Consider the following 12,487-nt stretch of genomic DNA (forward strand, 5'->3'; position numbering starts at 1 on the left):
AGTCACAATAATGGCGACCACTGGGAATGGGGGTGAGGGAGGGGTTACTGACTGCAAGGGCATAAAGGGAAGTTTCTGAATGATGGAAATAATCTGAATCTTGATCTGCGTGGTCGTCACACATATGTAGTGTCACTGTGCTATATATCTAAGATTTGGGCATTTTAAACACATTTCAATGTGCTTAAATTACCCCATAATACAATGTTTGTGTAAATCATACCTCAATAAAATGCTTAAAAATAAAAAAAAGTAAAAAAAAACGGAGGGAGAGGAATGGAAGTGGAGTTCGGTAGGAACCAGCTCCTTGAAAGCTTCTGATGCTCCTGGGCTTCAGGCTTTACCCTGCAGGCAGGACTGAGCATTTAATGGATATGAGAGCAGGGCAAGCTGAGCACTAGACTTGCATTTGGAAACTATCACTTTGGCAACAGAGAGAAGGTATGGTTGAAGAAGGGAAACAGGAAAGGAGAGAAGTAAATTAAGAAAATACTTTAAAAGTCTAAAGCAGGTTGATCTCAGCTAGGGGTAATTTTACCCCCACCCGCTCCCAGGGGACATCTGGCAATAACTGGATTCACTTTTACATGTCACAAGTAGTGGGAATGCTACTGGCATCCAGTAGGTAGGGGCCAGGATACTGTTAAACATCCTACAATGGCAAAATGTCACCAGGGAGTGAGAAACTCTGATCTGAAGAAACAATGAGAGGGTCTATACACCTCAAATTATGTATGTCACAGTTCAATACTGTGTTCACATCAGAAAAAAAAAAAAACTTATCAGATCCTTCTCTGTGAAAGATGCTAATAAGTGAGCTACTTACTAATAAGTGGTTACTAGTGCCGGGGCTAAATGGTAAGCATTCATTCAAAACACTCAAGAAGTATTCACTGAGCGGCTACCACTTTAGAGATGAGAAACCTGAGGTTAAATGATGTGTTCAAGGTAACACACCTAGAGTCAGAAATTCAACTCAGGTCCACAGAGTTCCTGCTCTATTCACTCCCCTCACACATTTTTCTAGTTATGAAATGGCCTGTTTCTGTGGGTGACAGACATTGGGCCAAAAGGCCACGACACATACAGACAGCCCTCGTTCCACATGGTAGCTCAGGATGTAAAAACTGTGCAAGCCAAAATCACGTTTGGCAATCTTAATGACCAGTGGGGACTATTGCATGACCTGAACAAAATGCTGTCAAAACATTAAAATCTCTGTCAGTTTTACATGTACAAAGAAACAGACTAGTGAAAACCAGTATTTATTTAGCCTGCTATATTTTAGAACAGAAACACTGAGAATTAACCGCTTATTGGTTAAAAAAAGTTACCAAGAGCAATGTGAGCAGTGTGTGCCTTCTTGTTGTTTAACTTAGAACACACAGTGAGCATATTCTCTACGCCTTGGCAAACTGTCGTACTTTCTAAGTTTGGATCAGGGTTTCAACGTTTTATTCTTTGCACTTTCAAAGTCATGAACCATCCTTAGGCATTCCCTTCATCTGACCTTTCTGCCTGCCACTGGCCATCCACATCCTCTGTCACACGATACTCCTTTATGGCGACAAGCCTGCCCTCACTAAGATCCTCTGGCTGCAGATCTAGAATCTCTGTAAGTGGCGGCAGGCAGTGCCAACATTCCCACAGTCAGCTATTGCTTCTCTAACTCCTATTTATGTTTGACTTGATTTTCACGTTCGCCATTATCACGTTCATTTTATCTTTGTCAGCCTATTCCCTCTTTTGATTATCCATTTTTATAAAGGGTCGCATGGGTTTATCACTGGGAAGCAACACACTTTGCTGTCTCATGGATTAAGTGAGTAACAGATGTACACTGACCAGTCACTGACAGACTTTCAAAGAAGTCATCAATACAATGAACATCTACTGTTTGCACCATCATCTGTGGACTGGAGAGACAGCAGAGAGTTGGTACTTTAAGAATTACTCACAGTAAATAAACCACAGTAACTAAAATCTGAACCATACTGTGGAGGGACTGATATTATTTAACGAACGCATGGTAGCTGAAACTCATGCATGCTGGAAACTCGCAGAGCATCAGGGCTGCCTGTATGCATTTCTCTTCTCATCTTTTACAACTGCCCTTCTATCCAAAATGGTGCTTCTAAAGAGCTAACCTCAATTCAAAGAACGCGATCCTATATGTAAGGCAAGAATTTCACTGTACATTACATTACTAAGATATGTAGCTTCATCCAGGTGTTTTTTTTTGGGGGGGTGGGGATCAGTTTTTTATTAATAAATACCACCAACGGTAATATTTCCACCTCCCATGGTCCAGTGTATGTGTTATGAAGCAGAATGTGGTCAGTGGTCAAATACACACCCCAGTAAAGATAAATACTTCCACCCATCCCAACATGTCAGCAAGATTTCTGAATTTTTATAAAAGAACATTTCCTTCAGAAGAGCAAAGTATTAATAAGTCTGCTGATCTACCAAACATTATCCCCACTTCCCACCCTCCTATAACAGGATACTCACCAACATGTCTTCAAAAAACAAATGTCGAAAACACTAGACCATAAATAGTTATTTGTTGTGTTCAAGCATTGTGGAGTTGCTAATTAGGGATCTACACAGAGTGGGTGGTGGTAAATATAGTTCCCCTGGTTAAACAGAGGTTAACATGTAGGAATTAAGTGGTAGAGTCAAGCAGTGGCTAGAACACAAGACAAAAATGTTTTCTCCAGGGCACACGGGCAAGTTTATAGCTCTGCCACATAATGACGGTTTGGAAAGTCTGTGCTGAGCACTATATATATAAAAACATCTGTCTTCCAATATTAACTCTAAAGAACTACCTTGTCATGAGTGGAAATTACTTTTAATTTCCCTTCTAGTAGCCACTAAACCACAGCACCCAAAGATCTGTTTCAATACTAAACTGCATCTATACTAAGATGATCACATACAAGGGTTAAACATTTGCTCTGTTCTGCTCCTGTTGTCATATCTCTAACTGTTATCAAAATAAGTTTTGAAGACACAGGACATTGTAAATGATAATTAAAACCAAAGCTGCCTAAAATAAAGGCATAAACCTTAATTCTCTAAGGCTTTCTATGAATAAATCACTATATTTAAACTTAAAGAGAGGTCAGTGCTCTGAAGTGAGTACAAAGACACTTTCAAATCTTTTCCTCCTCCTATCTTCAGTGAAGTCCATCTGTGAGAAGAGTTAAAGTGGGTTATACCTCAAAACACAACAATATCCAACTCTGATGATCCGTACAAACTGCAACCTAAAATGTTAATTCTCTGGAGTGTATTTTACCTTTGGAAAGAGAGAACCAGAGTGATAAAGATGAAAGTCCTATATGAAAATAATTCATCAGTCTATTGGGCGTTTATCTGCTTTAGCCCAACTCAGTTCAACAGAGTAATTCAGTTTAATAAATATTAAGAGGATTTTTAAAAAGATGAGTAGGGCTTCCCTGGTGGCGCAGTGGTTGAGAGTCTGCCTGCCGATGCAGGGGACACGGGTTCGTGCCCCGGTCCGGAAGGATCCCACATGCCACGGAGCGGCTGGGCCCGTGAGCCACGGCCGCTGAGCCTGCTCGTCCGGAGCCTGTGCTCCGCAACGGGAGAGGCCACGGCAGTGAGAGGCCCGCGAACTGCAAAAAAAAAAAAATAAGAGTAAAATATAGTCTCTGTCTTCCACGGGCATACAATCTAATAAGGGGCTGAATTAGCTACATAAATGACTAAGAAATAAGGCACAGCCAGTTTAAAGACGGAGTGTGGAGCTCGGGAAAGGCTGCATGAGGAATAGAATTTTGGAAAGACGAATTAAAAGAACTGTCAAGAGGGAAAACCAAAAGTACCATTTTGAAGAAAAGAGACTAGTTCAGTTCAGCTGAAACTTAGGGTGCATTTAGCGGAGTAGCAAGACATAAATTATATATTTAAATACTAGTTGAAGTCAGTAGACAAAGTGCCACAGAGATCTACGGTCATAACACCATCCACAGTTAGAAGATAAAGGTCAAGGAAATGGTAAGATACCCAGAGGCCGGAACGGCAAAGTTTGATTAAAATGTATATGCCCTACAGAGGTCAGTGAGAACTGAGGCTTCTGCATTCACGTAACTATGAGGACTAAGATCTAAGGCCCCTACACAACATGACCTCATTTGTTCAGGAAACCCTTGCCCAGGAAGATTAAGGTACAAACCAGTAGGTAGCTTTGCTGTTAGCTTTAGGAGCTTCTCAGAAATTCACTTAACATTAGACCGCTCAACCAGCTCCTTAGTATAATAAATTACTGAACTGGGCACACCTACTCACTTATCAAGTAAGAACTTGCTCACCAGACTTGCTCCAACTGTCCTAATCTATCACAAGCTCTGCGCAATGTTAATACGATCTTTGTATTGCAAGACCTGCTTTAGACCACGAGAAGTCAGACCGCAAACCCTACCCACAGCCAGCCACGGCCTCTCCTTCCAAAGCAAGACGCTTCAGAGTGTGCTCACTCTCACCGCAGTAAGTAAGAAACTTCGCTTAGTCTGATCAACAGGTTATTTTTGTTTGCTTGCTTTTTTTATTAACCATTTTTTAAACTGAAGTACAGTTAATTTACAACGTTGTGCTAGTTTCAGGCGTACAGCAAAGTGATTCAGTTATAACATCAACAGGTTATTTTGATGGTCTTTTTGGAAAGCTGACAGGTTGAATGAATCCAGCCTTAAATTTAGAAATCTGCAATGTGTAGTAAGGGCATTAGCAAGCTGATATAGCTAACACACAAACACAGGGGTTAGTAGAAATTAAGGGGTCTTCAAAAAATGATAGCTGAAAGAGTAAGCACCGATGACTGCATCTCTGCTGTCGTCCAACAGAGGTACAACAGCCAGTCTATCTGAACACTCACTTTGGCCAGCCTAGAAACATACAGACTCAGCCTGTAAAGACTAGCTATCGCTATCAAAGATTGATGGGAAAGACCTTTAAAATCATCCAAGTTTTTTTTTTTTAATTCTCACAAAGCAACTGCCTCTAATCTTAACTGAATTTCCTAAGTAGACCTCCTCAAGAAAAGAAAATGAAGTGATTGGCAGACGGGAGTCTAATTACAAGTTAGATTTCTTATGATAAACTAATAAACAGTGGCATTCTTATGAGTTTGGTTAAAGCAAATCAGTTCAAGAAAATAATTCCTAGGTTGAATGAATGAAGAGTTGGCTCCAGTCCCCATTTATGAAGAAGAATTTGGAGCAGAGGAAAAGTAGGACAACCATAAAGGCTGCTCTCTTTATTCAACTTAATACCTTAAAAACTCAGAGATACGAAATAAAGTCATAAAACTAAAGATCAAGGGTAACCTGGTTTGAAATGCCTCTTTTGTGTTTTTATCTATAGATGGTTACAAAACACAAACTATAAAGTTCAGCAAAAGAGCTGATGCTTTAGAGCCAGAGGCCTAGAAGTAATGGTCTATCCACTTTAACCAGTACACAACACTACACATTTCAGAAAGAACTCTGGAGGGTGGAAGAACACTGGACTGGGAGGCTAAAGATCTGGATTTTAGGCCCCAATCGTCTAGGCTCACTTGCTAACAAACTGAAACCCTTGTACCTTTCACTCTAGCTATACCAGACGTTTTGCAGGTTCACACATCAATATACACCAATGTATACTCAAAACACGTTAGCTATTATCATTATTACTATTCCCTAAAAGCATCATGCTATTTCTTACTTCTGAGTCTTCACATCTGCTATTCCCTTGGCCTGGAATACCTTTTAGTCCTTCAGTAACCGAGTCAAGCCTTATCCAGTTCTGCTTATTACATTTCCACTTCCTTTTAGATAACCCCAGTCATAGAAAAAACAATCCTAAAATTCATATGGAATGACAAAGGACTCTGAATAGTCAAAATAGTCCTGAGAAAGAACAGCAAAGCTTGAGGCATCACTTCCTGACTTAGAGACATATTACAAAGCTACAGTAATCAAAGCAGTATGGTACCGGCATAAAGACAGCCACACAGACCAATGCAACAGAAGAGAGGGCACAGAAATAAACCCACACATATACAGATCTTCGGCAAGAGTGGCAAGACTACACAATGGGGAAATGATAGTCTCTTCAACAAATGGTGTTGGAAAAACTGGATATCCACATGCCAAAGAATGAAACTGGACCCTTAGCTTACACCATACACAAAAACGAATTCAAAATGACTTAACTAAAAATAAGTTAGATGTGGGAATTCCCTGGCAGTCCAGTGGTTAGGACTCCATGCTTTCACTGCCAAGGGCCCTGGTTTGATCTGGTCAGGGACCTAAGATCCCACAAGCCATGCAGCACAGCCAAAAAGAAAAAAAAAGTTAAATGTGAGACCTGAAACTATAAATATCCTAGAAGAAAATGTAGAGGAAAAGCTTCATGACATAGTCAATTTTAAAACATTTTCATCACCCCAAAAGAAACCCCATACCCATTAGCAGTGACTCTCCATTTCCCCATCCCCCCAGCACTTGACAACCACAAATCTACCTTCTGTCTCCATAGATTTGCCTATTCTAGACATTTCAAATAAACAGAATAATTAAATATGTCATCTTTGTGACTGGCTTCCTTCATTTAGCAGAACATTTTCAAGGTTTATCCGTGTGGTAGTATGTAACAGTATTTCTTTCTTTTTTTTTTTTGCCAAAAATATTCCATTTTATGGATATACCTCATTTAATATATCTATTCATCAAGTAAGTGATGGACATTTGAGTTGTTTGTACTTTTTGACTCATAAACAGTGCTGTTAGGAACATACATATAAAGTTTTATTTTGATGTATATTTTTATTTCTCTTGGGTATAAACCTTAAAGTGGTATTTGCTGGGTTATATGATAACTCTATTTAACTTTTTGAAGAACTGGTGACAGTTTTTCTAGAGCAGCTATACCATTTATATTACCCTCAGCATATATGAGGGTTCGCATCTTCATGAACGCTTGTTAACTGTCCCCCTTGCAAAAAAATTTTAACCATTCTTGTGCATATGAAGTGGTATCACATTGAGGTTTTGACTTGAGTTTCCTTAATGATTAAAGATGTTGAGCATTTCCTAAAAAAAAAAAGCTTTGTGACACTGGGCATGAAGAAATATGACACCAATATCACAACAAAAGCAAAATTAGAAAAATAGGACTATGTCATACCACAAAGCTCCTTTATAGCAAAGAAGACAATTGAGAGTGAAAAGGTAACCTAAGGACAGGAGAAAATATCTGCAAACCATGGATCTGATAAGGGGTTAATATCCAAGATATATAAGGAACTCCTATAACTGAACAGCAAAAACCAAACAAACAAAAACAAACCCAACTTAAAAATGTGCAAAGGACTTGAATAGACATGTCTCTAAAAGACATATAAATGGCCAACAGGTATATGAAAAGGATGCTCAACATCACTAATCATCAGGGAAACACAAATGAAAACTACAATGAGATACCACAGTCACATCTGTTAGGACAGCCATTATCAAAAAAGAAAATAAAGTGTTGATGAGGATATGGAGAAATTACAACCCCTGTACACTGCTGATGGGAATGTAAAATGGTTCAGCTACTATGAAAAGCAGTATGGAAGTTCCTAAAAAATTAAAAACAGAACTACCATATGACCCAGTAATCCCACTGCTGGATATTAATCCAAAAGAACTAAAAACAGTACCTTGAAAAGATATCTGCAGCATTATTCACAATAGCCAAAAGGTAGAAACAACCTAAACAACCATCAGTAGATGAATGGATAAAGACAGAGTGATATATACATATCAATAAAATATTACTCAGCCTTAAAAAAAAAAGGCTTGTCTTACGCTACAACATGAACAGACGCTGAGGACACTGTGCTCAGTGAAACAAGACAGTCACCGAAGGACAAATACTACATGATTCCATTTATATGAGGTATGTAAAGTTGTCAAACTCATAGAAGCAGAAGGTAGGATGGTGGGTGCCGAGGGCTGGTGGGGTGGAGAAAATGGGGAGTTGCTATTCAATGGGTAGATGTTTCACTCACGCAAGATGGAAAAGCTCTAGAGATCTGCGGCACAACAAAGTGCATACAGTCAGCAATAACGTATGTCATGTGTTTACTACAATAAAAAAGAAAAGATAACCCAGTCCTCATCCAAACCTAGCGACAGTTCTTACTGCTTCGGTAACTGCTTAGGCCTAAGCAGCAATGGAGGCAAAGTCAAGCTGCTCAGCCTGAATAGGGGAGTCTTAGCTGCTAGTACATGTTATTGTAAAACATCAACAAGAAAGCAAAGCCATAAGCAAGGAAGCAAGTTCTTACCCTAGCTATCTGCCAAACTTCTTTTAAAAGAGTAATGGTAGGGCTTCCCTGGTGGCACAGTGGTTGGGAGTCCACCTGCCAATGCAGGGGCCACAGGTTTGATCCCTGGTCCAGGAAGACCCCACGTGCCACAGAGCAACCAAACCCATGCGCCACAACTGCTGAGCCTGCGCTCTAGAGCCTGCGAGCCACAACTACTGAAGCCCGTGTACCTGAAGCCCGTGCTCTGCAACGAGAGAGGCCACCGCGATGAGAGGCTCACGCACCGCAGCGAGTAGCCCCTGCTTGCCGCAACTAGAGAAAGCCCGTGCGCAGCAACAAAGACCCAATGCAACCAAAAATAAACAGATGAAATGAATGTAAAAAAAAAAAAAAAAAAAAAAGAGTAATGGTAGTTTGAAGGCCAAATTACACTATACTCATAGTAAGCAAATCTTGATTTTAATCCTGCCCTGTGATGCGGGGGCACACGCACACACAGGGACACAAAAACAGTCTTTCAATGTAGCACAACTAGCCCAGAGTATGAAGCTGGCTTACAAAGTGTCACCAAGGGTAAAAGAAGAAATAACCTTCAATTTCCTGCCACAATAGCCTCTGGTGAAATTCTTATAAAAGACCTGAAAGGACAAGACAACCCTCTCGAGTTCCAACCAGCACCACTATTACCCACACAGTAAGCTTATCTCTTACTATGGTAAAGATGCAGCTCCAAATAGAGGCTTTCAATATGTTTCTAACTACAACCCACAGTAAGAAGTGTATATATTACTCATATCTATAAACACATACATATCTAAATAAAGCTAAACAATTTCATCAAATAACATAGTTTAAAGGTATATTACTACATATATGCACCTTAATATCTTTATTTGCGGTCTAATTAACACTGCTTGTAGTACCAAAATAAATTTCACAAACTACTAACGGGCATAACCTACAGTCTGAGAAACACTGTACTAGAAACACAACGCTGAACGTGCTACACAACTGCAAGGTTCCAAAGCACACGGCAAAATGTCTATTAACAATGACACTGGGACCTGCTCACAGATATTTACACCTTGGCGCTCTTGGTACAGCTGCTTGAATCATTTAAAAGCTGCTCTTTTCTCTGCGAGGTAAAAGGAAAGATTAGATTATTTTCCCAGAATTCTACTGGCTCCCAAGGTATGCACTGGAGATAAACTCTATCTGAGAAGTAGTTCCAGCATGCAATTAGGATTTCTCCAAAAATATAAACGATAATGTCATTACTAAATCATGGCTGAATTATAAAGGATATATGGTAACTACAAAAACCCATTTCCTTTCTTAAATAAGATAGAGCAGCTTAAGTACGGTTTTACGTGTCAACAGAAAGGGCATAACTAATTCCTAGCTACCTTAAGAATGAGAGGCTTCAAAATCTTACAAATGTGCTCAGGGTTCCTTTTCAAAACGCCATCTTCTCTCCAGCAGAGTCCCCGTACTCTTTCTTTTTAATATCCTTCCTCCAGCTATATTCCCACAAATTTGTTTTACTTACCATCCTTCCACTTTAACTTACTTTTTTATGATAGGAAGAAGGGGCAGATGCCTCTACAAGAGGCTCCAAATCTCCTTGGTGGATGTCATTGTCACCTCCCCTTGTACCATCAAGTTGGTGCCCTTTTCTGAGCCTTATATCTGGCTCTGGAGTCCTGCTGTACTCCAGTCGGTTTTCTGCTGTCTCATTCATGGGATACCCACGCCTTTCTTACAAAGAGGTCTTTCTGTTCCTTCTTCTTGGGAGGATGGACTTTTAGGATAGTGAGTTGACCCTAAGGAGAGAAAGTTTTGGATTAACATATTTGAATGAGTGATGGGGGAAGACATATGTTGTATTATTTTACACTAAAACTAGAATTTTCTGCAATCATTAAGAATAAAATAATAATGTATTTTTAAAAACCCTACACTTGTTGATAAAGAGGACTGCCAAAATCTACTTTTAAATGAAAAAAGCAGGATATCAAAGACGACATGTATAATGTTCCCGTTTATACATTATAAGTGTATACAATCGTGAATACGTATACATGTGTACATAGGTACCTATTTATTTGAAATTGTGCTCTTGGTCCAGAGGCACACGGGGAAGAACCTAGGGTCTGGAGTGAGAAGGCTTACTCTTCATTTTGTTCTGCCTGCATTGTTTTTACCCAATCTCATTTAAATCATCACAATGACCCTTCAGGTATTTTGAGTTCTACTTCACAGGTGAGGAAACCAAAATTCACCACACTTTCATGAAATAAGACGACGTCTCTGACTGACATGGCACATATTATTGGTTATGTTTTGCATTTAAGTTGCTTAATGTCCGAAATTTCAGTATTTTTGAGCTGCTTTGAACTCCAAGTAGATTACTCTGGAAGGCAAGAGCACACTCCTATTATATCCCTGAGTTCCCAGAAAGCACTGCGCACATAAATGTTGAATGAACATGACAGATGATATTTAAATGTTCTTAAGTGGTAAAAACACATTCAGAGATCATCAATATTTCTCTAAACTGGATCACATAAGTTTCCTAGGAGTTCAATAATTTCAAGTCCTTGGCCCTCTACCTTATAACTCACAGGACAAAAGCTTATTTTAGAGATTTAAGTTACATATCCAAATAAGGTGACTATCACAGCCAATCCAACTAGAAAGACAAAAACAGGAAGAAGCCAAGGTACATGTTATGCTCATAAATCCCATGGGATTCAAAATTTTTACTGTGGCAGGGGAGGAGTGGGGCAATGTGGGAGGGTCTGGATAGTATGAAGAGAGGGTAAAACACACACTTAGTGTTCATATGTGGATACACAAGACTAAGAATTAGCCAACTGTTAGTTTCATAAATCATCTGAGTTTGTTTTAGGAGTTCTCTCAAGTTTTTAGAACAAGAACAAACACAGTCTTTAAGGATCACCAAATCTGGGCCTGTGCCTATCACATAAGGGCCTGAGCCAGCATATTCTAATAATGAGATTATAAACTATGCTATTAATACCCAATGCTGAAAGAGGAAACACTGCTAGTGATTTATATTTATTTACAAAGTTGTTTCACACCCACCATTTCACTTTGTTTCAGGGAAGAGGGAGCTAACATTTACTGTGGATTGACAAAGTTAAATTCTGTACCAGAGAATTTACAGATGGTATCTCACATAATTCTTACATATGGCCCTCTGAGGTATGTTATCCCCATTTTACAGATGTGGAAACTGAGGCTCAGAGATTAGGCAACTTATCCAAGGCCATTAATCTCTAAGAGTAGCTGGAACAATGAACTGTCCTGCTGTACTTGGATAAACGATTTTCTTGCTAAGAAGAATAAAAAATAGGGAAAGTATTCAGAACTAGGCTTTAACTTGCTCTGATTCTTAACAGTAAAAGGAAGTGAGATGGCAGATGGAAAGTAAGACTTCAGAGTACCATTATCTGTTAACCAGAAGAGTTAATCTCTATTCTACTTCCTCAGAAATTTTTCGTTGGTCAGGATTTTAAGAATACTACGCTATATTACACAGAACTAAGATAAAAAAAAAAAGAGAAAAGAGGGCTTCCCTGGTGGCGCAGTGGTTGAGAGTCCGCCTGCCAATGCAGGGGACACGGGTTTGTGCCCCGGTCCGGGCAGATCCCACATGCCGTGGAGCGGCTGGGCCCGTGAGCCATGGCCGCTGACCCTGCGCGTCCGGAGCCTGTGCTCCGCAGCGGGAGAGGCCACAGCAGTGAGAGGCCCGCGTACCGCCAAAAAAAAAGACAGAAAAGAAAGGAATCCAATACAAACAGCTGGCAGGAAGGAACAAGTAACTGAGAGGTGCTCTGAATTTATCAATAGACATAGAAGTCCAACACAAATCCAACCGGGTGCATTTTCAGCAAGTAGGGCAGATCTAAGGTCTTTTAAAATCTCTGAGTGGCCAGTGGGGATGAGGAAAGAAAGAAAATACTAATGTGAGTTTTTCAATTCCTACACCTCCTCTACAGGTTGCAAGGCCTCTTGCCCCCAATATCTAGATTACATATACTTTTATTGAATGAATTATCACACCTGCAGTGTTTATTGGAAAAGAGACTCATTTTCTGTATAAAATTGCTTAACATGCACCCTATTACTTTT

At 39.7% G+C, this 12,487-nt stretch overlaps 1 protein-coding gene across 2 annotated transcripts in view; it reads right to left on the reverse strand.

Annotated features, from left to right (window-relative positions):
• The window catches only part of ADIPOR2 (adiponectin receptor 2), a 52,154-nt gene that overhangs the window by 19,847 nt on the left and 19,820 nt on the right, over window positions 1–12,487 (reverse strand). For both annotated transcript variants that reach the window (XM_024733132.1, XM_024733133.1), the window contains exon 2: window positions 9,900–10,152. In XM_024733132.1, coding sequence (XP_024588900.1) covers window positions 9,900–10,070 — 171 coding nt within the window. In that variant the 5' untranslated portion in view covers window positions 10,071–10,152. The remainder of the gene's footprint in view (window positions 1–9,899; window positions 10,153–12,487) is intronic.

This window comes from Neophocaena asiaeorientalis, unplaced genomic scaffold (genome assembly GCF_003031525.2).
Source record: "Neophocaena asiaeorientalis asiaeorientalis breed wild unplaced genomic scaffold, Neophocaena_asiaeorientalis_V1.1 scaffold150, whole genome shotgun sequence".
NCBI classification, from domain to species: Eukaryota; Metazoa; Chordata; class Mammalia; order Artiodactyla; family Phocoenidae; genus Neophocaena; species Neophocaena asiaeorientalis.